The 25,651-nt window shown below is 41.3% G+C and overlaps 2 protein-coding genes across 4 annotated transcripts in view; both read left to right on the forward strand.

The window, feature by feature from the left end:
• gyg1b (glycogenin 1b) overlaps positions 1-25,651 on the forward strand; it is a 439,315-nt gene that overhangs the window by 3,551 nt on the left and 410,113 nt on the right. Inside the window, exons 5-8 of one of the 3 annotated variants that reach the window (XM_080418219.1) lie at positions 7,129-7,255; positions 10,717-10,933; positions 12,440-12,505; positions 12,743-13,792. In XM_080418219.1, the coding sequence (XP_080274345.1) occupies positions 7,129-7,255; positions 10,717-10,933; positions 12,440-12,505; positions 12,743-12,883 (551 nt within the window). In that variant the 3' untranslated portion in view covers positions 12,884-13,792. Of the gene's footprint in view, positions 1-7,128; positions 7,256-10,716; positions 10,980-12,439; positions 12,506-12,742; positions 13,793-25,651 lie in introns of those variants that run through there. The other 2 variants (XM_080418220.1, XM_080418221.1) reach the window with 2 other exon arrangements.
• On the forward strand, positions 15,763-24,180 carry bdh1 (3-hydroxybutyrate dehydrogenase, type 1). Its single transcript, XM_080417269.1, has 5 exons — positions 15,763-15,998; positions 17,389-17,499; positions 18,883-19,024; positions 19,755-19,907; positions 21,967-24,180. Exons 1-5 carry the CDS (start codon positions 15,786-15,788, stop codon positions 22,431-22,433), a joined length of 1,086 nt encoding a protein of 361 aa, XP_080273395.1. The 5' UTR covers positions 15,763-15,785; the 3' UTR covers positions 22,434-24,180.

Below are 25,651 nucleotides of genomic sequence, written 5' to 3' on the forward strand. Positions count from 1 at the left end.
TAAGTAGCTTCCAAAAATAGTTGTGGTGTTTACCAGTTGCTAGAGTTTGGACGCTAGCAGCCCTTTTCAGACTCTTTCAAACATTTGGGGTTTGACCAGGTTTTGAGGTCTTGGTATTATTGGTAATATGATGTAAAACCATCTGTGTTTATCATTCCTCTAAGTAAGACCTTTATCAAGCCCAGTGACTGTACACAAGGCTCCCTTGTCACAGGGACAGACAGACAGCCCTGCTGAGTTATTCTTGGGGGCCCTCAGGGGTGCGGTGGAGGTTAAATTTGAGAGGCCCCATTTTGCAGTGGGCTCTGGTTGACATTCAACAAACCCCACCCCTGAGACGCACCAGTGAATTGTGGTTGTCATTTTGGCTCCATACCAATTTTTCTCCCACTGAAAATGTGGAGTCCTCAGTGGACCTTTTTTATTTGTCAGATGGGATCAAAAGTGCTCACCTTTGCATTCCAACATAGTTTAGAACTTCTATATATTATATACACACACATACATACACAGTTGACATCCAGACTAGATTTTCAAATATTCCTATGGTGCTCAAGACATAAGCCAATTGAGGGAAATGATTGCAACAGCCCTTGGAAATAATTGCAATAGCCCTTTAAAATCAGAGTACATTGCGTCACTTCAGTTGGACGTTACACAGATTTTGGAATAACAAGCTCACTGTTGAACAGTCAGTGTTGGCTTCTTACTAGGATGCAGTTTGCAACTGGTTCAACTGGCAGCAAAGCAAACGCAAACTAGAAATGACATTTGCTCTGTAACAAATGTTTAGAATTGATCAAAATCTATTCTATAATATAAAATGTCTGCATTGTTTTTATCAATGTCTCACTGTTTCTACACTGTTGGCATACATGTTGCAACCAGATGGGGGCATCAAGCAGGGCCATAAGAGACACTTAATTCCAGTAATGTTTCCTATAAATCTATGCCTCAACAGATTAAAAAATCCTAAATGGATTTTGTAAAGATATTTTCATTTGAATCAAAGGCCAGTGTTCCCATGTCTGCTTATTATAAGCGACTTTGGGCTTGTTTTTCTGTAAATTTCTTTGGCGTTTGCGGTTGTAGTTACTAAAGTGTAGTTGCTTATTTGAGCTTGTTTCCTAATGTTGTTAAACCAGTGGTTCTTAAACATTTTCATGGCAAGGACCCCCAAATGAATTAGAATTGTCCGCAGACCCGCATCTTAAAATATTTCGTGTTGGGGACCCCTGTACCAGATTTGTGTTGTTAAAATGTTACAAAAATATTCCAAACCTCAATGCGTTGTGAGCTTGTAGATCGGCTATTTTCAAATAGTTGCTGTATGTAGGTTTAAAGTGCTCAAGTCGCCTCTTGTGGGCTTGTTTTCATAGACCTGGTTGCTTATTTCTCTCGCAAAAGAAACACTGTCAAAGGCAGTCTTACTCTGGGGATGTTGCAGCCTAGAATAAAATCTGGCTCCCAAAATCTGTGGCTGAACCTTGTTGGTAGTATTGAAACTGCAATAGAATTGTTCTTCATTCTAATATGGCAAAATAGATTCTGGCATGAGTTCATTGGAAAAACCAATTAGTTTGCTTTGAAGTGTAGACTTGTTTTTTTTTGGCACAAATACTATGTCTGTCTGCCATTTTAATAACTGGACCCCTGACAAAAGACTGTACTGTTTTTAAATATCTGTTTGTTTTCCTCATTCCCTATTAATAGTCTTTGTAGAATGGAAGAGCTAGTTTGGATTCTTGTTGCTCATTTAGTCAAAACTCGACAGTCCATCAATTAAATGTGTGCCATATATTAAGATATTTTTTACAGACAGTATTTCAGTGTGATTCCAGCTTCCAAATCTCCCTAGAATCTGTGCAGTTGAATGACACATTGATGGTTCTGTGGTATGCTAATGGGCCTTAGCTGTCATATTTATAGCTGGGGATGCTCTTTTCACATGCTAAAGGTCAAAGGACCGTCAACTCACACTGCCTACAGCATTTGTGCTCTGCTCCACTACAAGCAATACATGATGTACCCATCTCAACCATTATACTGTACACCTTGCTTGCCCTGCAGATCACTTAGGATGATGACAGAATCGTTGTTCACAGGCTGGTCAGACTCATCATGACTCATGAGCATAATCTCGGTTAAATTTCCTTGCCATGGATTGACCCAGAGAGGCAGTATCTCCAGGCTTGTGGTTGCACTTACGTGTACTGCCAAAAAAAAAAACTGGCAGGGAGAAGTGCATTCCTGCCGAGCCCTGCTCATCCCCTCGAAATGAAGATGCTTCAGCCCATATTTACTTGTGAAAGCCCCAGAGGAATGTTTTGGTTTTCGGGAAAAATGGCAGCTATGTGTTTATTATAAAAGGCAGCAGACTGTCTGTGTCTTTACAACCTTACGTCTTTGAACCGTATATTATGTACCTGTGAAGGAGTTTCTTGAATCGATGGCATGGCATTTACATTATCAAACTCATTCAAGTGGCATGATTAAGTATTGTAGTACCCATTTTGTACTTTCAGCATTCTACAGCATAACCTGTAACATTAGTTATGGATTTGCTTGAACGATGAGTTCCCTAGTAATCATTGCTATAGTATAGAGTATTTGTTCAGTAGCGGGCCCTCTCCAGCTATTAAAGGACCACGTCACCCATTTTCAACCTATCTCCAGATAATTGGTCCTCACTAATGCGCATTATAAGATGGTACCTTTTTTGTCTACTTGGTCTGTGTCTCAGCGGAGGGCTATGGACAGTTCAGAAACCAATTATATAAAGATAGGTTGAAAATGGGTGAAGTGGTCCTTTTTAAAGAAGGAAAAAAGGATGCCAATTTCATCCAATCAGGAGAGGGAACTCGTACAGGATAAACAAGTGAAATTGGAAATGATGAAACTACAAAATGAGCAGACTTGGATTTAGAACACTATAACATTTATGCTGATGGGTGCTATTTCCTGATTAGATGAATTCCAGAATCAGAATCAGTTTTATTGTCACATCACAGGTTTACAAGGTAAAAAAGTGGGTGAAAGTCTTTTTTGTACAACGTTCCCATCGCAACGTTAGTTTCCATAGAAAGAAGAGGGGGGGGGAGAAGAAGAGGGTGGGGGGCAGGTGGGAAGGAGATCAAAACAAGAGAGCAACAGAAGGCCAGACAAGTTATCTACATATTTACAAATTACCTGAGATAATAAAAAAAACTAAAAAAACTAAACTAAGGTGCCTGAGCATAGCAGCAATGTATTGTATACTGTGCATGTTATACTTATACTGTGCATGATAGACAATGGACGTTAAGGTGCTTAGAGGAAAAAGGAGCACAATAAAAAAAGACCAAAAAAAGAGTCAGTGCGTTATACAAGGGATTAAGGTGCAAAAGGTCAGTGCGTGTCCACCTAGAGTGGACTGACCCTAGTATAATCCGCAAGTAGCTCCATGAGGGAGTGCAACAAAAAGTCATTTGTACCTGGTGTAGTCCACAGGTGTGTCCGAGGGGGGGCTAAAGTCCAAGTCATTGTCCCTGGTATAATCCACAGGTGTGTTCAGGAAGAGCCAGAAAAGTCTGCGCCGCCTGCTGTCAGGCTGCTGAACTCATCCAGGCTTATGCCCCATTCAGCATTCTGACAGCAGCTGGATTGAAACTACACCAAAACCTGGTGGTGGAACTCTTGATACTGCGGTAGAGCCCCTTGCCCGGTCGTGGTCGTTGTAGGGGGTTGAACAGTCTGTGACTTGGGTGGTGCTTGTCCTTGATGATGCGCTTGGCTTTGACCACGCACCGCTTTTTGTACAGTTCCTGGAGCGCTGGGAGCTCGATTCCCATTATCCGCTCTGCCGATCGCACTACTCGTTGTAGGCTGATCTTTTCTCGGGCAGTGCAGTTCCCGTACCAGGCCGTGACACAGCCTGTTAGGATGCCTTCAACAGAACTGTTGTAGTACAGCCTGAGGATGCGACGTCCTACTCCGAGCTTCTTCAGGCGGCGGAGCCAGTACAGTCGCTGCGGAGCCTTTTTCCTCACGTGTGTGGAGTGCGTCTCCCATTTGAGGTCCTCCTCGATGTGTACTCCGAGGAACTTGAACGCGCTGACCCTTTCCACTGCAGCACCGTCGATGAGGATGGGCGCATGGTCTCTCCGCGGCCTCCTGAAGTCCACGATCAGTCTCGTCGTTGTTGACTATTCGGCCTATCACTGTCGTGTCGTCCGCGTACTTTATGATGGTGTTGGAGACATGTGTGGCTATGCAGTCATACGTGTACAGGGAGTAGAGGAGAGGGCTCAGCACGCATCCCTGGGGTGCTCCGGTGTTGAGGGTCAGGGGGTCGGATGTGATGCTGCCCATTCTCACCACCTGATGTCGGTTGGACAAGAAGTCCTGTATCCAGTCGCACATGCTTGGGTGTAGCCCTAGGTGTCTGAGCTTTTTGTCAAGTATTGCTGGGACAATGGTGTTGAATGCTGAGCTGTAGTCCACGAACAGCATACGTACATATTTGTCCTTCAGCAGCTTGTTGTCCATGTGCGAGAGGACGGTGTGGAGAGCCATGGCAATAGCGTCATCGGTGGATCTGTTTTTGCGGTATGCATACTGCCACGGATCCAGCGAGGCAGGTAGCGTGGAGCTGATGTATTCCCTCACCAGTTTCTCGATATATAAAGTTTTTACTTTTTTTAACAAAACTTTGTTTTAAACAAATCACTTACAGCACAAGGTTTGAAGTTTGCATGGTGACCTACGGTTACGGCACTTAAAATCTTGTCCTTGTATGACAGATTAATGTCAGGAAATTGATGTCGGTTCATTACAAATTTTTTGTTGTTGTGCAGATAAGATAAACCCATACAGCAATACCATACAAAACTATGATAAAGCTGCAGGGCAGGGGGTACCTTTTGACCTGAGTTAAACCTCAGACCGCATCCTAACAGACCATAACCATCTTTCTCTAACCTAGATATAATTTCATCTGGAGTTTGTTGGAGTCGGTGCACAACCTGGGAACCCCTGATGAGCCAAATTTAGCAGAATATTTCCTAGTGGGTACAAGCTCAAAGACACAACTGGTTAATAATAGAATTACTACATGTAAGTGAGAAATTCATCAGGTTAGCAGTATTGACTGATCAGCTGAATGTAATTGCCATTGAACTGGCTACAATAATAAAAATGGTCTGAAAAGTTCATAATGTACACTGTGAAAACCGCTCCGCAATCCACATCAGTGGGCAAGTAGCCGATCAATCTTTGTCACCTTATTAAATGTTCAGCAACATAATAGATTAGCCAGTCAAGTCCAGACTTACTATTTATAACCCAAGGCCTTGTTACAACAATACCCATCATTGATATACTACAACCAGTGGAATGCAGGGGTCTAATGAAAAGGGGGCTAGGCATGTTCTGTACATTGTGTCACCTTATCACACTGCTCTGGCACTGAGGGCCCTATCTGGCGGCGTGCAAGCCTTGCCCCTTATGCCTAAACTTTTAAGGATTTTTTTGCTATTTTGAATAACATTTTTAATGGTGAAAATAGCCGATCTACATCGACACGTTGTGAGCTTGTACATCGGCTATTTGAACTATTTTAAAATGTCTTTCAAAATAGTAAAAAATGGCTAAAGTTTAGGCTTAAGGGGTAAGGCGGGGTAAAGATGGGGCCCTGAGTGCCAGAGTGTATTGCTACACTCCTTGCATGCATGGCCTACATGCTTGACCCCTGGCTTATGCTATGTGTTGCAGATATCTATGCTCACATTTACTACCCTCTGAACTTTGCTCCAAGGGAAGCTTCCTGTGCATTGGGTCTCCCTAAAGCAAATGTGCTGCTAGCTATGTTCTACTTATATATTGTATTATATTATTGTGTCACCCTCACACTGCTCTGTCACAGAATGCTATGTTAGATATATCTATGTTCATATATTTCCTACCCTCTGAACTTTGCCCCAAGTTGACCTTCAGTCAAGTGATACACCTTGACCTTGTTGCAAGTGATACATTTGACCTAGATTTCAAAAGGCATTTTCCTGGTCATAGTAAGAAAGTAGGATCGGCTCTCTGTTCACAATCTGTATTGGCTTGTCTGGACAAGTTTAGTGGTTTTAGTTGTTGAATGCTCAACAGCGCATCAAGTACCAGTCATCGTTGGCAATGAAATGCTTCAGCAGACTGATTTAATGTGGGTGATTTAATGTGGGAGAGTGTCAGCAGAGCTATCTACTAATCTGGCTGCCACAGGTGTGGTGTGCTGACTCACACATCACTCAGTGAAGGTGCCCATCCATTCACTAAACCTGCCAGAATAATTTATTGTAATCCAAGTGCTGTTTGCCGCGTCGGTGATCCTAGTACTACTATAGGTAATCTGGCTGATCTACAGGCTTTGTCAGCCAACATCTCACAATCTGATTTACTGTAACTAACGTAGATGTTCGTTAGTGCACAGGCGGTTTGACAGGGAGGACGGGTTTTATATATATAAAATGGGACTGTCAAAGTTAACGCTTTGACAGCGGCATTGGCATGCCAATCTTAATTATTTGTATCGCCATTAATCGCAAAAAACAAGTGTCTGTGATCATAACTTTTGTAGATTTGTCCGAACTGTTTTTTTTTGGAAAGGGAGGTGAGAGAACTACATTCAGAACTTCTGATGGCCTTTTTTTTCAGACACTCCTACACCTCCAGATGCCCAAGCCTGTCCTGTTTTTAATTATTTATATTTTATTTCTTTACTCGCCAGCTTTTGAACTCGCCAGCCACCACTGTATTGGTGCCAATACTGATTATGCGGATTATGATTGTACAAATGCATGGCTTATTTTTTTAGAACATCTGACACCTGGAGAAGTTTCTATACCAACATGGATTTAATTTCATATGATTATCACTTACAGCACATGTAATATGTAATACGTAATACAGTACTTGCAGCTGTACAGTAATGTGTTATGGAACTACTTGAGTTGTATTTGACATACTGTACAACACCAACTGTATATTTACACAATTATATTAATTTCATTTAATAAGTCTGTAAATTAAATGTCTCATTTGCAGGAGTGAGTAAACCTTAGTCGAGCTGTGTGGATTGAATGCTGTTTTTCTCCTCTGCAGGAGGAGACCAAGGTGTTTTGAATGGCTTCTTCAATGATTGGGCAACAGCTGACATAACGAAACACCTCCCTTTCATTTACAACCTCAGCAGCATTGCCATCTACACTTACCTTCCAGCATTCAAACAGTAAGTCCATACCATCTACAGTACACTTACCTTCCAGCATTCAAACAGTAAGTCCATACCATCTACAGTACAGGCCTCTGCATGCTACCAAATGAGGTGATCACCCTCTCACCTTTTAGGTGAGAGGGTGATCACCCTCCAACTATGAGCGCCTAGTATCAAATCACCCTATCAAAGGTGATAGGGTGATCACCTCATTTGGTAGCATGCAGCATTCAAACTGTAAGTCCATAGAATCTACAGTACACTTAGTTTACAGCATTCAAACAATACGTCCATACCATCTACACGTCATAAGAACTTCGGCAGTGCTTTTAAGAACTTTTTTCCCCGCTAGTTCTGGCACCTCCCAGATTTTTTTAAACTAGCTAAACAAAGTTCGGATTGTCAAGCACAAGGTAGGCGTTAGAGATGAGTGGATGGGCTTTTTCGTCACCCTAATCCGCGTGTACATGGGATTCTATATGGATACGTACTTGTACAAACAATTAAGTTTCTCTCTCACTATAGCCATTAGCTGCCTTTAGTCCACCGTGTTATTATTTGGAAGTGGAAGGACCCCTTTCCGGCAAAAGCACGCGTAGTAGGCGGCTAATTTGTGCCTGATGGAAAATTATGTAATATTAAAATACTACAAACGCACACATGCCGAGATTTCGTGCTTTTAAAAGCTATAATAGGCCTATAGATAAATGTCATTAATTTATTTCCCACATTTCACCTGCGGTTTATCCAATATTAATTAATCATTGTATTTGATTGACGCAAATCCACCCAAACTGCGGTTATCCAGGGCTAAAACCTGCGATCCGCTTATCTCTAGTAGGGCTGATTATTTTGTTTAGTTTCCCAAAGATAGTTTTGAGAGGTTGACTGAGGCTGTTGGGAGGTATTAGTCTCACAAACCAGCCTCCCAAGAGGTACAAAACACACTCTGAGTGACCATGAACACAACCTGTCACAAGAAATGACAAAACCTCTGAAAAATTTGCCACAGCGCTTGGCCCCCCCCCCCAAATACAGACTTTTATTTGTCTGAAAACATTATTCCAGTTGTCTCTGAGGGTAACTGTTGTTCAATGGGAGTCGAGTGAAGTTGCTGAAGGGGGTGGAGTTAGTGAGCGTGTTAGGGTTTAGCAACACTGCGCTTCAGCTTCCCCTGCCTCTGAATGATATGGCTAGGCTGCAACTGTTACGCAACACTGCGCTTCATCTTTCATAAACTACCTTTTGAAAGATGTACGCTGCAGCTTAAGAGGCCCCTGACGTGGCCCCTGGTGTGACTATTCTCATGGCCTACCCCTGAACAGTGTTTGTGCCAAGTTTGGTGTGGATTGGAGCGACCGTGCGCCTGTGGTACCCCTAGGGGCACCTGGGGGGGGGCGGCTATTCTGATGGCAGACCCCTGAACAGTGTTTGTGCCAAGTTTGGTGCAGATGGGAGCAACGGTGCGCAAATCCGCATATTACGTTTGTGTCTGCCACCGTCCGTCTATATATTAGTATAGGATAGACAAAGGTACAGTGTGCTCTGTACTGTACATCCTGAAAAATAATGGCTTTGTCTGTGAAACTACAGTAGTCCCGTGTTCATTTGCACGTACTAGCTGGTGATGCTTCAAACAGTAAAAATATGGATGAGGAGAATGATTTTACAAAAGTACCCTGTTCTATACAACGGCAAACTCTGCAAATATAAAGGGAGAGATACTTATGACGTGTTTCGATACAGCACCACACTGCATCGCTCCTTATGGCCTCACTCCACCTTGCACGCCCCATATCTCCTGTTTCCATAGCACAATGGCACCAAAAGAGTGGGGCCAAAATGGCACCCTTTTCGGCTCCCTTGAGCCCTCTTTGGACCAGGTCCTTCTATATGGAAACGACGCAAATACACCAAAATAAATGGAATTGTAGCATTTAAATTAGAACGGCTATATTCTTTTGTTGTACACTTTCATCTTTGACTTGTCACTGTAGTACTGGTGGTGGTTCTGTCAGTGTTGCTCAGACAGGGGATGCAAATCTGAGGGGTAAGCGGATACATGTGTCACATGAAAGTTTACTCCATGCCATAACATGACATCAGGTTACCACTGAAGAGAGCCGCGAAGGCGACCAGTAGCTCAAACAGCGCTCTCCCAAAGCCTCCAGTCCCCACATTGCGCTCCAAACAGCTGATACCAACGGCCTAAAATAGAGCGCTTTATTTTAAGACCTTTTTCTTTTTTCACTTGTACGCTTGTCACCAAGGCCTTTTGGCTCGGGTCATTATTCTGTGCCTTTCTATCTCAACCTCCTCCCCACACGCCTCACAAAAGTAAACCTCTCACCTACAAGCTTGTGGCTTGGCGGGGTAGAATGGGTTAATGATATTTCCTGGCCACCATTTCAAAAGTACTTAAATTTTGGTTGTTGTCAGCATGGGTAGAACTGTGTTCTGGTGCATGCAACACACGCCCCAGAGTGCCAGACACAGGCTTTTTTTTTTAAAGGATTTTTTGGGGGGCTTTTATTGATAGGATAGTAGTCTGGTAGGAAATGGGAGAGGGATGGGGAGTGACATGCTGCAATGGCCGTCGGGATCGGGACACAAACCCACGACGCGCTGTCAGGCTACTTTGGAGGCTACGCTAGCGGTCAGACATGAGCTTTTTGGCTGGTAATGTGCCCATGCTAAGAAATGCCTTTCCTCAGCGAGGCTGACCCAACGGTGTAATTTTGAGCCTGATGACTGCAATGTAAGCCTCGTGTTAAAGGCGTCATCACCCCATTGCAGAGATGGAAAAGTCGTTTTGCACTTGGGTCTATTTACAAATTTAAATGACATGAATAAGGGGGCCATGTCCACTGAAAGCATTTTTGAGTGGAGGATGGCTTTGGATATCTGTCCTGGGAACTTTTAAATGCCCAGTCACAGCCAGGAGGCTCAAATGTGACATTGATGAGCTGCGCTCCTTTCCAACAATTTTCTGCTTGAAGCGCTGAATGCCAATCTTCTCATTTTGGTGCGTGGCACCGCCGTACAACGAAGTGTAATTACGAGTAAATATTAGCCAGTGAAGAGGGAGACAGAAGAAGAGGAAGTTGAGTGCACGGATGAAAAACGCAGCCGCTTCCAGCCAGTCCTTCCACATTCACGTTGATGAATATTATTAACACATTGCTATGAATATGAACGGGAATCTTCCACATTGTAAGTCCTAAACGTGCGGGACTCAATTAAGTAATCTCCGCAATTGAATCCCCTCCTGCCTTCACTTAACTTGCATTGCGTTCGATAACCAGAACGCTCGCCCCAAAACACACTCGGCCCCTTTCTTCTTTTTTTTTATACCTGGTGGCAACCGCTACAAACGTGTTTTGGGGCGACCGTTCTATTCTTGTTTTCAAGCGGTCTATGTTCCTCAAAAAAACATTGTTTGAATACTGTCTTAATGTTCATCTTGCTCATTGTAGGTATGGTAACAATGCCAAGGTGGTGCATTTCTTGGGGAAGACAAAGCCGTGGAGCTACACATTTGACCCCAAATCCAGACAGATCAAGGGAGATATACAGGAGGCAGCCACGCATTCCACCTTCCTCCTGGACTGGTGGACCCTGTACTCGAGCACTGTGGTGCCCATGCTCCATGACCATTATGGAGAGCAGCCTTTCCATTCAGGATGTGTGGAGGTAAATATTATACATTAAACTTTGGTATAAAAATAGAAATGAAAGGGTGTTTTTTTGTTTTGTTTTTTTCCTTGTTCAAAGCTCTATATTCCAATAGTGATCATTGCTAAAGAGTTGTTTGTTCACGTAGCTGCACATCTGCTACACATCTGCATGACAACTTGACTAACACTGTAGAGCTCAAGACCCTGATGATAGATGGGAGAGTGTGGAGGGCAGCGATTCAGGAGTACCGAGTTGGTGTTGGCTAGACCGCACTCTCGCATCGCATCGTTTGTTCATTAACGGGGGAAGGATAATTCCTTTTAACAGGTCGTTCATGAAAGTCCTTGCGGTCTTGTTTCCAATGAGAACCTGTGAGCAATTAGGGGTTAAGAGTCTTGCTCAGGGACAAATTTCATTTCATCAACACATGTGCTGGCCTGGCCTGGAATCGAACCTGGGGCAACCAGGGCCTCTGGCTCCCTAGGCGGGCTCACTAACCACTCAGCTATGGCTGCCCCCGGGGTCTCTTCATCTCTCACCAATTTTATCCAATCAGGATAGAGAACCCCACAAAGATCACTTATCAGCTTCAATTGTATATTGTTCCAGTTTGTATGAATTATTTCTCCTGATTGGATAACAGTTGTATCCCGACCTGAACATTTATTTTACCAAATGGCTAGAGAGATGAGCACCTGTTACTAAACAAGAAATTATTATCGGAATATAGAGCGATTTAAACTTAAAGGAGTTGTTCACCCAAGAAATAACTAACAGTATTTCTATCGTCTACTTACCCTTTGATGTCTTCAATACAAGGAAACTTTTCGTTTGTATAACATTCTTTTTACGGTGAATTAAGAATCCTACAAAATAAGAGAATACTTGATGAATTGAAGTAAAACTGAGGCCAAGATTAACGACGGCAAAACAATTTCAAGAACTGATAATAAACTCTAAAACGGCTCTCTTCTGGCTTGCGTTGTTTACCTTTCCAAAATGTTACCATAGAAGAAGATTATAAACACTTCCGGGCTATTCCGTCTCATTGCACGAACGACATATGCCCGCGCCTGGGTGCTCGCGTGTGTGAATGAGCTCCGGTTGAACCACACAGGCACGCCCAGGTGCGTTCTTCGCTCGCGTGTCACGGTTTGAACCAGAAGTGAATTAAAACGTTATTTCCTTCAAAATTAAGCTGTGTATTGACCGTAGCATTATACAAATGGATAGAAGACATTTTGGATCATAGTGTGAATGTTGTTTTGGAGTTTATTTCACTTAAACCCCTTTCACTTAAAAAAAATCACTTAAACCCCTTTAAATAAACACAAAAATGGAATGTGCATCTTTACGTTTGAATATGTACTGGATTTGTTTTGTTTGAAACGGTAGGATACTTTGTAACATGTTACCTTGTGTTCTTATTTTGTCACTCCCTTTGTTTCCTAACAAATCGAAATGTGAGGGGTTTTTCTTTTGAATGTTGATGTCTTGTCTGTTTTCTCATTCATCTGATAGTTCTTTGACCCGTTGAATGACATGGTCATTGTTGACAATGGACAGTTCATTGTTAAAAGTGGACAGGTACTGTATAGAGAGACGTGGTTGTCATGGCTTAACCGCTAATAACATTTTGTCGGTGCGCTATTGCTGCTCTATGGATAATTCATAATTATATATAAATCAAAAAAACGCTTTCAGCTGTAGTACTGTTTTGCTGGTGATGAGTGGCTTGCAATGGCTGTGTCTTTGTGTTCATTGAATTGGCTCGGTGTGTGTGTACTGTTTCTCTGACTGTTGTGCATCATCTGTTTTGTCCAGGCGAGCGGCCAGGCATCAGCTGAGCCCGGCATGTCGTCAGCGGAACGGAAGCAGCTATGGGAGCAGGGACAGGCGGACTACATGGGAATGGACTCATTTGACAATATCCAGAAAAAGCTTGATGCTTTCCTCAACATGTAATAAAGTGGGACATTCATCAAAAGGGCACTTGTGTTTTTAACAAAATAGGTGTTTTTTGTTTCGTTTTTTAAAATCCTGCTGTAATGCAACATTTAGGCTTTACTCTTCACCCATTTCTCCAGTTGGTTGATTCAGTCCTTTAATAACGAGCACTCCCTACCAAAAGACAACCCAACGCAGAAATGTACTAGAAATGTAGCTATGGAATGATAAGCAGCTTGAATCATAGCCATCATGCACTTTGTTGAGCCTGTCATTAGCACCTAATGCACACTTGGGCGAATAAGATCAGGCCAAACGGTATTCGCAACTGCAATTATATTTTATTATCTAATTGCAATTAGATTTTCTATGCTGTCACCTCCCTCACAAAATGTGAATTATGAATAAGTGCAATCAGATGAGCTCTGGCTTGGTATATAAAGGGAGTTTTTACATGGAGTCAAGACACTTTGACAAACGTATTATTTATTGCACTTCAATCGGCATGGCTATATCCAGTTCTTCAGAAATAATGGTTCTTTCGTTTCAGTGTGAGTACGCTTCGCAGAACATTTACATGTATATTATTTTTTTATACTATTCATTGAGTAAAGTACTGTAAGCACCTTTAGCAAGCCTCTGAACATAAGCCCTTGAAACTAACACCTGCCTTGTTTTTATATGTAGAAAGCCTTGTCTACACAGCACGTCTGTTGAAACGGAAGGCCTCAGGATAGGTTTGCAGATGGCCTTATCGTACTCTAGACTCTCAAGTGCCTGTTACACTCCAGCCTCTTTTTTTTGTTCTGTTCTTCAACACGGTGTTAAGTTGGGTTTGTATTTTGTAGCTCACCACTGTTTTACGTCACCCAGATGTTGCCTGTATCACAGACCCTTTCACCTGCATAATTAAAGTAGTTCAAAGTATTGCCTGAGTTGTTTTTCTTAAGAGCACTGGTGATTTGCTAGAGGTAATGCCATATAGGTGTCGTTATGTGTGACATACAGGTATAGATGTGGAATGGCATCGAAGTGCTACAAAGGAAAGCTACATGTTGTCCAATATAAAAATTCAATATTAAATTATTTACATGATTTGCATATGTTGTGACATAAGTTTATCTAGATCGGATATATGGCAAGGGAAATGTCAGACTTCTACTTAATGACTGTGGCAGTGTGCTGTCTGTCTGTCACTGCCACCCAGTGGCCATTTGTAGTTATCTCGCTTTAATGGTTGTTGGCTAAACTGCATCCTGGTTCCTGCATATTGGATGATGGATCCCGGGAGAGTCTCTTCACCCGGAGTTTGAGAACCACTGACATGCAGGACAGGTATGTGTGAAATGGTATAGACATGCTACGAAGGTTGTGGGTTGAGTTCAATATAAAAATGCAGTGATAAATTGCAAAGTACAATATTCTAATATCAAAGTATTTTACATTATGATTGTAATTCCTAGGTATAGATGGGTTGTTTGTGTTGTGACATGGTCCTCTTGATGGGCTATTTGGCAAGGGAAATGGCAGACTTGACTATCTGTGGCAGTGGGTTGTCTATCACTGCCATCCAGTGGCCATGGATTTTGTAGTTGCCTTGCCTGCTTTCCTGGTTGAAGGCTATACTACTGCATCCTGATCCCTGTATATCGGATCACCCAGGGCTAACCTAAACTCTATGCTAATACTAAACTCTATGTGCTAATAACTCACTTGTCTTTTATTGCATAATAAGCACAAGACCCATTCCATTATTCTAATTTAGGCCTCAGCAAATTCACTGCAATACAATTATGGGTCTTTTTCGGTAACAGGATAGATGGGCTATTGTTTTTCCAAAATGTTATTAAATAAAATATTTGGAAAAATGTTTTTGAGTGAAGTTAAGTATACATGATTAGAACATTCGACAATTAGGTCTAATATTTCTACAAATGCCTACAAAACCTGTATATCCAGTCATTTTAGGCCCTACATAAGAAGTTGAAGGATAAAATTAATAATTAATTAATGATGTACCGTGCATGTTCACATCATGTATACTTTACATTAATTATGACACATTTTCAATTGTTTTTTACATTTGGGACAAAATAGCCAATTTTACATGGAGATGTCCCTATAAATGTAGGATAGGTGGGCATATTTTATGCCCACCTATCATAAAATAGTAACTTTGATCCCGGCATGCAAGTCAAAACTGGTTATTGGTGGATAAATGATCTAGGCTACTTCTATGGTATTCTAGGGCAGTGGTGCTCAAGCTTTTGATCTCAAGGACCCCCAAATTGATATTTATTTGGCCGCGGACCCCCATCTGAAAATGGTTTGTGCAGAAGACGATTTGTGTTAAAAACTTTTGGCTTTTTAAAAACGAATCAAAGATTTGCACAAATGCACATTAAAAAAAAGATCTACACATTGCGCTTGCATTTCTTTCAGATGCAACGTTTAAAACTGAAAAATGTATAAATGGACGGTAAGAGTCCATATGTTTCCATTTGTACACTCTGAGTGTACAAAGGGTCCTTTAAATTAAAAAGTTTGAGAACCACTGATTTATAGGAATAGATGAAAATGTCCATTAATAATTGTTAAAGCAGCTACAATTTAGTGAAAATAATAATGTAAATAGTAGCCTACAGTAAGAGTATCAAACAGTCGCGCAACATCAACTGAAACAATCATTTTTGAATAGCCAAAGTATAAAATATGGATAGTGGTAAAATGATTGTGACGCTATATTAACACAATTTGCTGGGGACCCCCTGGTACTCCCCCAAGGACCTCTGGGGGTCCCCGGACCCCACTTTGAGAACGACTGTTCTAGGGGGTGTAACGTAACAATGTGGACGCCTCCTCCCACAGGGCAACGCCATGCAGCCTGCAGGCAGGAAAGTAAACAACACAAGTCACCAAGATGGCTCCACTTCCACTCCTCCGAATCGCACTGCTAGTGTCATTCTCAGTGGTTCTGACGGTTCTCCTGGGCTTCGGTTTACCGGGGATGCTCAATGTAGTGGCCAGACTGTGTGGCTTTCCCGAGACCAACGTAACGGAGTGCATAGTTAGTATATACTTAGTGTTTGTGGTGTATGTCGCAATGCCTCGGCTGCCCAGAGGATCGGTCGAGGTAGGTTGAATTCATGTTGGAACTGGACCACTGATCTGTCTATATATGCAGGGCTATACTTGCTAGTTAGTTATCTACTTATTAACAGTGGTGGAAAACCTACTCAAATGTTTTACTTAATTTAATTATTGTAAGTAAAAGTCTGGTAATCAAAATGTAGTTGAGTAAAAAGTTCAAAAGTATTGGTATCAAAATGTACTTAAAGTACCAAAAGTAGAAAGTACTCATTATGCAGAATGTCCCATTTCACAAGTTAAAATATATAACCAGGTGCCCAACTTGTGTACTAAATGTATAAAAACTCATTTGAAAATAGCTTGTAGATCTGCTATTTTCAAATGGCCAAAATATTTATAGGGCTGAAGTGGTTAATGTATGTTTTGTAATAATAATCTAAATCTACAAAGTAACTAGTAACTAAAATTGTCAAATAATCGTAGTGGAGTAAAAGTATAATATTTGCCTCTGAGATATAGTGGAGTAAAAGTACAGAAAATTGGAAATACTCCAGTAAAGTAAAAATACCTCAACATTCTAAAATATAGTACTTGAGTAAATGTACTTAGTTACTTCTCTGGTTTACACATCCTTCTCTTACATGTCTGTCGTGTTGCCCTTAAAGCTATTATTTCTACAAAACCTGTTGCAATCAATGCTTATTGGTGTAATTTTATGCTATAAAGATATAATCAGTCCTAGATTATGGGGACATCATTTATAGATATGCTGCTACCACCACCACCCTTAAGCCCCTAGATGCCATCTACCACTCACAGGTGATCCATATAACACTCATCATTGCACTTTATATACTACAGTTGGATGGCCCTCTCTCCATGAGCCAAGACCATCATTGGTACATCTATATTTATAAAGCTCTATTAAATAAATCACATATATTTCATCACTGTTAAAACCAAATACTTCCACCCATCAAACACGCTCTCAGGAATACATCCCATTACTGGTCCCCAAGGCCAACACCGAGCTAGGCAAAACAGCTTTCAGGTTTAGCGCTCCCTTCACTTGGAACGAATTACAATGCACTTTAAAAATGGATTCCATGGTCTCACTGGGTCAATTAAAAAACTTGCTAGCTAATCTTGTTGTTTTAGATTGTCACTGTTTTAATTAAGCTGTCTTTATTACCGTTTGATTCTGTTGTTTTACTGTTTTCACATACATAACGTGTTTATCCTGTTGTTTTTATTCATCATTATTATTTACACTGTTGTATTATGCTTTTGTAATCTCGGCATCATTGAAAATGAGGGCTCTGCCCTCAATCCCCGAGAAAATAAATAAAGTTTGAATGAAAAAATCGTACTCGTAGAGTTATGACATCTGTCTGTATTCTCTCTCTCTCTCTCTCTCTCTCTCTCTTTCAAAGGTTAAGGGGAAAGCTGTGTTTATTACAGGTTGTGACAGCGGCTTTGGACATGCACTTGCCAAACACTTGCATAAGCTGGGTTTCACAGTCTTTGCTGGATGTCTTTTTAAGGTAGGCTATGGCATTGGTTCTCAAAGTGGGGTCCGGGGACCCCCATGGGTCCTTGGGGGGGATCCAGGGGGTCCCTAGCAAAAGTAGTTAACATAGCATCACAATCATCTTAACCACTTTATCCATTTATATGTTGGATATTCAAAAATAGCAAATCTGCAAGCTCACAGCGCGTCACTTCGTGTCGCACTGCAAGCTTGCATATCTGCTATTTTTAAAAATGTTTGGGATTTTTTTTTGAAAAATGTAGAATTTATTTTACATAATTTCAATTTATTTTACATCTTTTCTTCTGTGGGATCTCTGGCACAATGTCTTTTCAGATACATGAGACGTTTGAGAACCACTAGGCTATGGTATCTAATATCTTCGCCTTGGATCAAGACTACCATAGATGTATTTTATCAAGTCTGACATTTGACATTTGATTGACATGATTTTGACATTTGCACATCTATAGATAGAAGTAAAAGTACATCTATCTATAGATGTGCAAATGTCAAAACCGATCAAATACGTCTATGATAGTCTTGATCCAAGGCTACTAATATCTATTCATTGAAATTACAGCATGTAATGAAGAGTTTATTTGTTGGGTAGGTTGGGTCAAGGAATGATGTGATACTATACACTATATACATATATATATATATATGTGTATATATATATATATATATATATATATATACTATATTTCTGGGAAATGGAAGTCTATTTGTGCAACTGTGATCATCAGTTCCAAATCAAAGTTCTATTGATTATGACTGCACAAGAAGGTTGAATTGTCTTTTTAGTTCTTCAGATGCAAGCTTAAATTGCAACGTTTAAAACTTGCATTTGAGGAAATAAAAAGACAAAGCACGCAATTACAGCCTTATTGTGTGCAGTGAATGTTTGTGTTTGATTGTGTTTGATCTGGTGTCTGGCTGGATCAGAGTATAGAGACTGCATACTTTGAAGATCATTTTCCAAACCGGTTGTGAATTTAGTCGGGGCAAACCAATGGGTGCGTTCGGATATATAGCACTGAGCGCACTGGCCAATACAAACTAATACGCGAGTGTGCTCCCAGTGCGCATTTCCAAACACACCCATAGAAAGAAATGTACGTTTATATCTATGGGTCAAACCGATACAAGTTCGTAAAAAAAATATATGTAAATAGTATAGTAAGAGTATCAAACAGTCGTGCAACATCAACTTAAGCAATCAAAATATTTCTGTAAATGAAATATCATCGTGTGATAAATGACCTGGTATCGCATTGGCACAGACTGGCATACTCGCCGATACCGTTACCAGCATTTTAGGGAGTATCGGCAGCTTTTCCGATACTGGTATCGGTTTATCAGAACAACTCTACTGGTGGTGTCATCCTTACAGGATAACGGTGGAGAGGGGGCTAAGGATTTGGAGGAGTTCCACTCGGATCGTATGAAGGTTGTCCAGCTAGATGTCTGCAGTGAGGAGGAAGTAAACCAGGCTGTAGAATATGTTCACAGCAACCTGGAGGACACAGAGAAAGGTATAAAAAAAAAAATACTGTCGACACCACCTTTGTTCATTAACCCATTAAGACCTGAGGCCAATTCTACAAATGCCTTCTAAATCAGTAGTTCTCACACTTTCAAGATCAGTAGTTCTCACACTTTCAAGACTTTTTTTTTTGACAAATTGCAGATGTACAAGCTCGTAGCTCGGCACAAAGTTAAGCGCTGTGCTATTTTTGAATAGTCAGCGCAAAAATCTAAAATGACACAGATCCTTAATGGGTTAATGGCAAAAAAAACAAGCATTTCATTAATAATGTCTCCTAGCTGATATTGTAATACGTATTTAATTGTAGGCTAACAGTCTTATGTGAATATTAGTTAGTTCTTGCTGCAATTTGTGGGTGCCTCATTTTTGACATTTATCTGACACTCAATTTAATTTAAGTAATTTGTGGGGATCCCATTTTCTATGGATTACTAGGCCATGCATAGACTCAAATGTTTTTTTAAATAGATTTCTTGGGGCTTCTCTGCCTTTATTTAGATAGCACAGTGTAGAGTGACAGGAAACAGGGAGAGATAGATGGGGAGAGACACGCAGCAAAGGCCGTCGGGCTCGGGAATTGAACCCGCTGCTCGCTGCAGGGCTGCATTAGAGCCTATATGTGACGTGCGCCCTAACCACTGGGCCATCGGCGGCCCTTTGGATACAAATGTGATGAGATTGCTTCCTGCATGACATTCTTGCTCTTCTCACCCCAGGTCTGTGGGCTGTAGTGAACAATGCTGGCGTATCCACATTTGGAGAAGTAGAGTTCACTACCATGGACACCTACAAGCAGGTGTCAGAGGTCAATCTTTGGGGCACCATCCGGGTCACCAAAGCACTCCTGCCCCTCATCCGCCGGGCAAAAGGTCAGCATCTGGAAAATCCCCTGTATTGTGCATTTTCTTTGCCAACTTGTAACGTACCAGAGTTAAAGACTGATGTGTTGAATTTTAAAAAAATTCAAAAGAAAAAGTTTGATATCTTTCCAGTTTCTCTAAAATCTTTGTTGAAAGTAACGTACAAAGTTAACTTTAAACTACGGCACAAGGAACCATGCTGCTTGGTTTCAATGAGCAGTGAAAAGGAAAGCTGTCAAACCAGTTGGAAACCATACATGTTCGAGTTTACGTTTTTTTTATTGTCACATACTCTTACGATGCAGCTGTGGCAATATTGCAGGCAGTACCTGTTGTTCTTAGAGAGTCCTTAACAGTGTGATAATATTTGTGATGGGGTCTGGTGGCTCTGTTATGCTGTGAGAGGCGTTTTCCTAGCATAGCATGGTTTGTGTCCACTTGTCCCTCAGAGGGCAGGGTCACTGCAAATCAATACAAAGTTATTATGTTATCACCTTTAAAGGAGAATTTTGGACTAAAGTTTTCTTACCTTTTCTATGACGTTATGATATCTTAGGATGAATGGTACAGTAGAAAAATTTCATAACTCCACCCCTGAGCCGCCACAGCTTAACACATTGCATGCCAGTCGCGTAGATCTACGCGAACCTATTTAAAGCCGCAGCGTGCCAGTCGCGTAGATCTACGCGAACCGCCGATTCCCATGTTAAGTGCCCCAGGTGCACTTTCCGAATTTTTTTGATTCATTTCCGTTTCCGGTTTCCGGTCGGAAACGGAATTATTCGGGTTCCGGTTTTTTCGATCGTATCCGCTTCCTGTCTGGGATCCTGTTTAAAACTCGATTTTCTCTGGTTGTTGTTTTTCTCCTCGCTGATCACTGTTTACCGTTGATCGGCTGTAGCTTCAAGATGGCGGCACGGATTTGGAAACGGATTTCGCTGGCCGTTTCTCACGGATCCGCTGTGTGTTTAGAACCAAATGAACGCGCACTTTTAACTTATTTAGCGAGGTCTGTGGCGACATGAAAAAAACTAAAAAACAACAATAAAACGCTGGCACTGGTGAGTACATTATGAGATTAAACTCTGGCATGGAATGTGTTAAAAGGTGCGCGGATAGGCCTTAGGTTAGATCACATATTTTAATAGCTTTTTTTTTTTTTTTTTTTTTTTTAGATATGACGTTCATAGTGACAGAACACTATGCAACCAAAAAAAAAAAACAGAAGTCTCGCTAGACGAGATTGAAATCTCGAGATTTCAATCTCGTCTAGCGAGACTTCTGTTTTTTTTTATTTTATTCTCCTTTAACCTATGATGAAACGTATCTATCCTGAAGGGGGTGGTCTCTTCCAGGATGACAGTATGAAAATTATGTGAATCATTCTATATGGCTTTCACAGTCACCAGATCTAAATCCAATTCAACACATATAGTATGGGAGATTTTGGACCAACATGTTGGACAGCGCTCCCCACCACCATTACACATGAGGGAATATCCTTAAGAAGAATGGTGTTCCATCACTCCAGTAGAGTAAATGAAACTGTTCTGGCTGCTTCTGGTGGCCCAACAAGTTACTAAGATACTTGATGTTGGTTTTTCCTTTAATTTATTTGTTGGAGAACACTGTGCACAAATCATTACTAAGATAGATACATATTCAAGGACAGTTCCTCTGGGTGAGTGAGAGGTCAGTGCTCTTTATCAAGGGTAAATCTGCAGGTGAAACAGTTAATTGTTGAGGCAAATGACTAATGCATTGCTTCTCATATGGGTCTTTTCTTTTAAAAGATTATTATTGATTTCCCATTCAGTGATGCAGATGATGAATGCTGAAAGATTTACAGAGAAAAAAAAATCATTATAAAGGAATGACTGAAACAACAGTGGAGCTAATCATTCCTTCAGCTTAGTAAAGCGCCTGGCAATGGATTAAAGAATGCTTTGTCTCAAGTCAGTTAAACTATGGACTTTCATGCCTGACAGGCAGTTCAAAATTGGTATCAGGGACAGCTCTCTATGAAGTAGTTTATCTGATCCTGATGACACATGTGTCTGAATTGCAGGCCGTGTGGTGAACCTGGCCAGCATGTACGGAAGGATGGGAAACGCCTTGCGTTCACCTTACTGCGTCTCTAAATACGGCGTGGAAGCGTTCTCCGACTGCCTCCGCTATGAAATGAAGGCCTGGGGAGTCAAAGTTTCCATCATCGAACCGGGGAACTTCATCGTGGCCACGGGCATTCTGACGCGGGACATCGTGGCAAACACGGCCACCAAGCTGTGGAACGAGGCGCCCCCTACCGTCAAGGAGGACTACGGGAAGACGCACTTTGACCAGCACATGGCCCTGATGCGGTCCTACTGCAACAGCGGACAGAAGGACGTGATGCCCGTTTTGGAGGACATCACGGATGCCATCGTGTCCAAGCGCCCGTACACGCGCTACAATCCCCAGGAGCCCAACTGGTGGATTAGAGTGCAGGCGATGACTCACCTACCAGCCGCCATATCCGACCGCCTCTACTTCTGAAAAGAGGATTATTTGGCGGCGCCGGCCATTCGCAACCCCTGAATGAGAGGGATCCCATTGGAGTCAGTAGAATATGTACACTTTTTGATCAAATCACCTATGTGGACCAATCTGCTCTGTGCATAACTGTACTCCCAGCTTTCCAGACGGTGGTGTATCAGTTTCCTGTTCCAGTTCATTTACCCCATAGCTTCATTTGATTGGCCCAGCAGCAGATTTGAACCGGAAACTCCCTCTTTCATTGATGTGTCGCCCAGGTTGCGCCTGAATCCTAACATTTAACTTCACAAAAACTATACCTAACCTTAACCCTAACCTCACAGAAATTATACCTAAACCTAATCTCAAAACCCTGTCCACCTGGGCGAGACACCGGGAAAAGAGGCTCCTGGAAACACATGTCCTTCACATGCGTTTCCTGTTCAAATATGCTGCCAAGCCAATCAAATGAAGCTATGGGGGAAATTAACTGGACTAGGAAATGGGTATGCATCGCCACCTTCTGGAATAACCTGGGACTACAGTTATGCACAGAGCCTATTCAGAACTTTTTACCACTACACGACATCCTCAACACTTGAAATTACACACTGACTAAAGCCTTAAACGTAATGTTTTTTTTTAACAAAGTATGTAAAGAATTGCACTTCTGTCGCTTTATCTATAAAATTGATGTTTGATAAGCAGCTTTGTATTGTATGTTATCAGGCCTTCAATATGCTCACTGATACAAACAATACAAAGTGAGCAACTAACGTGCAATGTGAGAAAAAGGATTATATCCCTGAAACTTCTAGCACAGTGGTTCTCAACCTGTTGGTCGGGGGGTCCCCAGGTGACATTGGCCGAATTGTCAAATAATATGAAAAATAGGCAAAAATTGTGATTGAAAATAGCCGATCTACAAGATCGTTGTGAGCTTGTAGATCAGCTATTTTCACAACATTTAGATGTGGAACTGAGTCAAACTCCTACAATTCCAAGTGCTTTCAGGGTGGGGGGTCCCCCAGTTCAAATCACGGCCTGAAAAGGTTTAGAACCACCGTTTTAGCATTTCGACGAGAGCTTTCCCCGCAGTCTGTATGTTATATATTCAACTGTGGAATGGGGACCAAAGCGGAGAAGCCCCCTGCCGTTCTGCTGTGCCTCATGCCGGAACAAACCCAAGGATAGCTACTGTAAGAACATGGTGAGTCTTGGCTAGATGCACTCCCAGAGTTACGTAATGAAAAACACTAGCCTGCTTTGTCTTACATGCACCATGAGATCATAAGAGCTAGTTTTGTTGTGAGGGTGGTTTGTGGTTTCACTATGATTCATGGGCATGCTTGAACACATGCCCCCCTATCCCTTGATTTAAATACTTTGTTGAATCAAAGGTAGAGTTCCGATACCGATTATTACCAGCCTTCGATAATGCCTAAAATGCTGGATGTGGTGGGTATGGTCTATATGCACCAATCCAATATATGTACCGCATAATTGATCACGTGATTGATACACAGACAAACAACAACGTGCAGTGTTGGTGAAGAGTGTGATATTAGTCGGAGCTAACAAAATGTCATTGTCAAAATGGCATTCATTCTCAATGTATTTCTGCATGTTTTGTTTTCTTTCTTTTTTTCCTTTGCGCACTGGTATAGAATCGGTATCAGAAAAGCCCGAGTTGTAATCAAAGGCCCATTGCTGTTTTGGAATTGTTAATACATTTTAAATAAAGTGGAATAATTGTGATAATATACAAGGACTTAATTGAGCAGCCTCTTCCTTTGCATGTACAGTACTGCTAATACGGCCAGCCACCAGATGGTGTAATAGCATCATAAAATATTCTTCAGATGGTCAATTGTTTGCAAATTTAATTGTTTGCGGTTTACCAGTTAGCTGACTGTGCCTAATTAAGCAACATTAACCCCATGTTCCAGGAAAGGAATTTCAAGTAGTTGGGAATAGCATACTGCAAATACTGTTATCTATTCCAATGAATATTTTGTGTGTGTGTGGGGTGGGGGGAAGCAGCAAAACCATTGAAAAATCTGTATTATTAATAGTAAGTAGTATCCATATTAACCCATTAAAACCAGGAAAGCATCTGTGTAATTTTAGATTTTTGCATTGGCTTTAAAAAAAATGGCAGAAATACAACATTTTTGAAAAATGTTGAAGGTGTGAGAACAACTGATTTGGAAGGCATTTGTAGATTCAGCCTCAGGTCTTAATGGGTTAATAATTATATTATTCAAACATTATTCAGAAATGGAATGTGTTTTATGTTCCCTCTGACAGTAGACAAACAGCAGTGTTATTTCATGTGGTTCATTGCGTCCTTTGAACAGTCTGTGCTGTACATTATCACATGAACCTCATTCCCATCCATAAAACTGTATTAAGAGCGTTACATTAATTTGATGCATTAATTTGCACAGCAGCCACTCACTGCCTGCATTCTCTCTCTCTCTCTCGCTCGCGCAATGGGGCAAACTCATGAAAGCTGTAAGCCTCCACTGGCATGAAATGATAACAAAAATATGCTAGTTTATAACAATAATATGGTCAAGTGCCTGTCAAATTTACCATGCAAATTTAAATGTCTTGTACTAGCCTATGGGCCAAAAACATTTGCTTCCTCGTAAAGCATTAACAATTTCTGCCAGAGACCGACACCTTCACATAATGATCACATTATATCTGGAATCATGAAAAAAACTGTACACTTGTACATCTAATGCAGTGGTTCTCAACCTTTTCAGGCTGTGACCCCCCCAAAATAATCGTATTTGAACTGGGGACCCCCCATCCTGATAAGCACTTAGAATGTAGGAGTTGAGGCATTACATTTAGTTTGACTCGGTTTCACAGAAAAAAATCGCTTTGCGAGGCGTTGTAATAGTAAAAATAATAATAATACATTCTATTTGTATAGCACCTTCCATGACATCAAGCAGCCCAAAGTGCTTTTAAAAAAAAGATAAATAACACAAAACATCACTACATCACTTTAGAAGGATTACAGACTCTAGACCTATTCAAAAATGTATTAGGCCTAGCTACATTTACAGGGAACCAACCTGTCACCTATTTAGATACACACTTCAATAAGGAACCACACAGACTCTACCTTGTGAGCTTGTTGATCGGCTATTTTCAAATTTTCAAATTTTTGACCAGTTTAGTATAGTTTGTTGATTACTTTTGATGAAGTAATGGTCTTTTTC

The sequence above is a fragment of the Gymnoscopelus braueri genome, assembly GCF_963280865.1.
Source record: "Gymnoscopelus braueri genome assembly, chromosome: 21".
Classification (NCBI taxonomy): Eukaryota; Metazoa; Chordata; class Actinopteri; order Myctophiformes; family Myctophidae; genus Gymnoscopelus; species Gymnoscopelus braueri.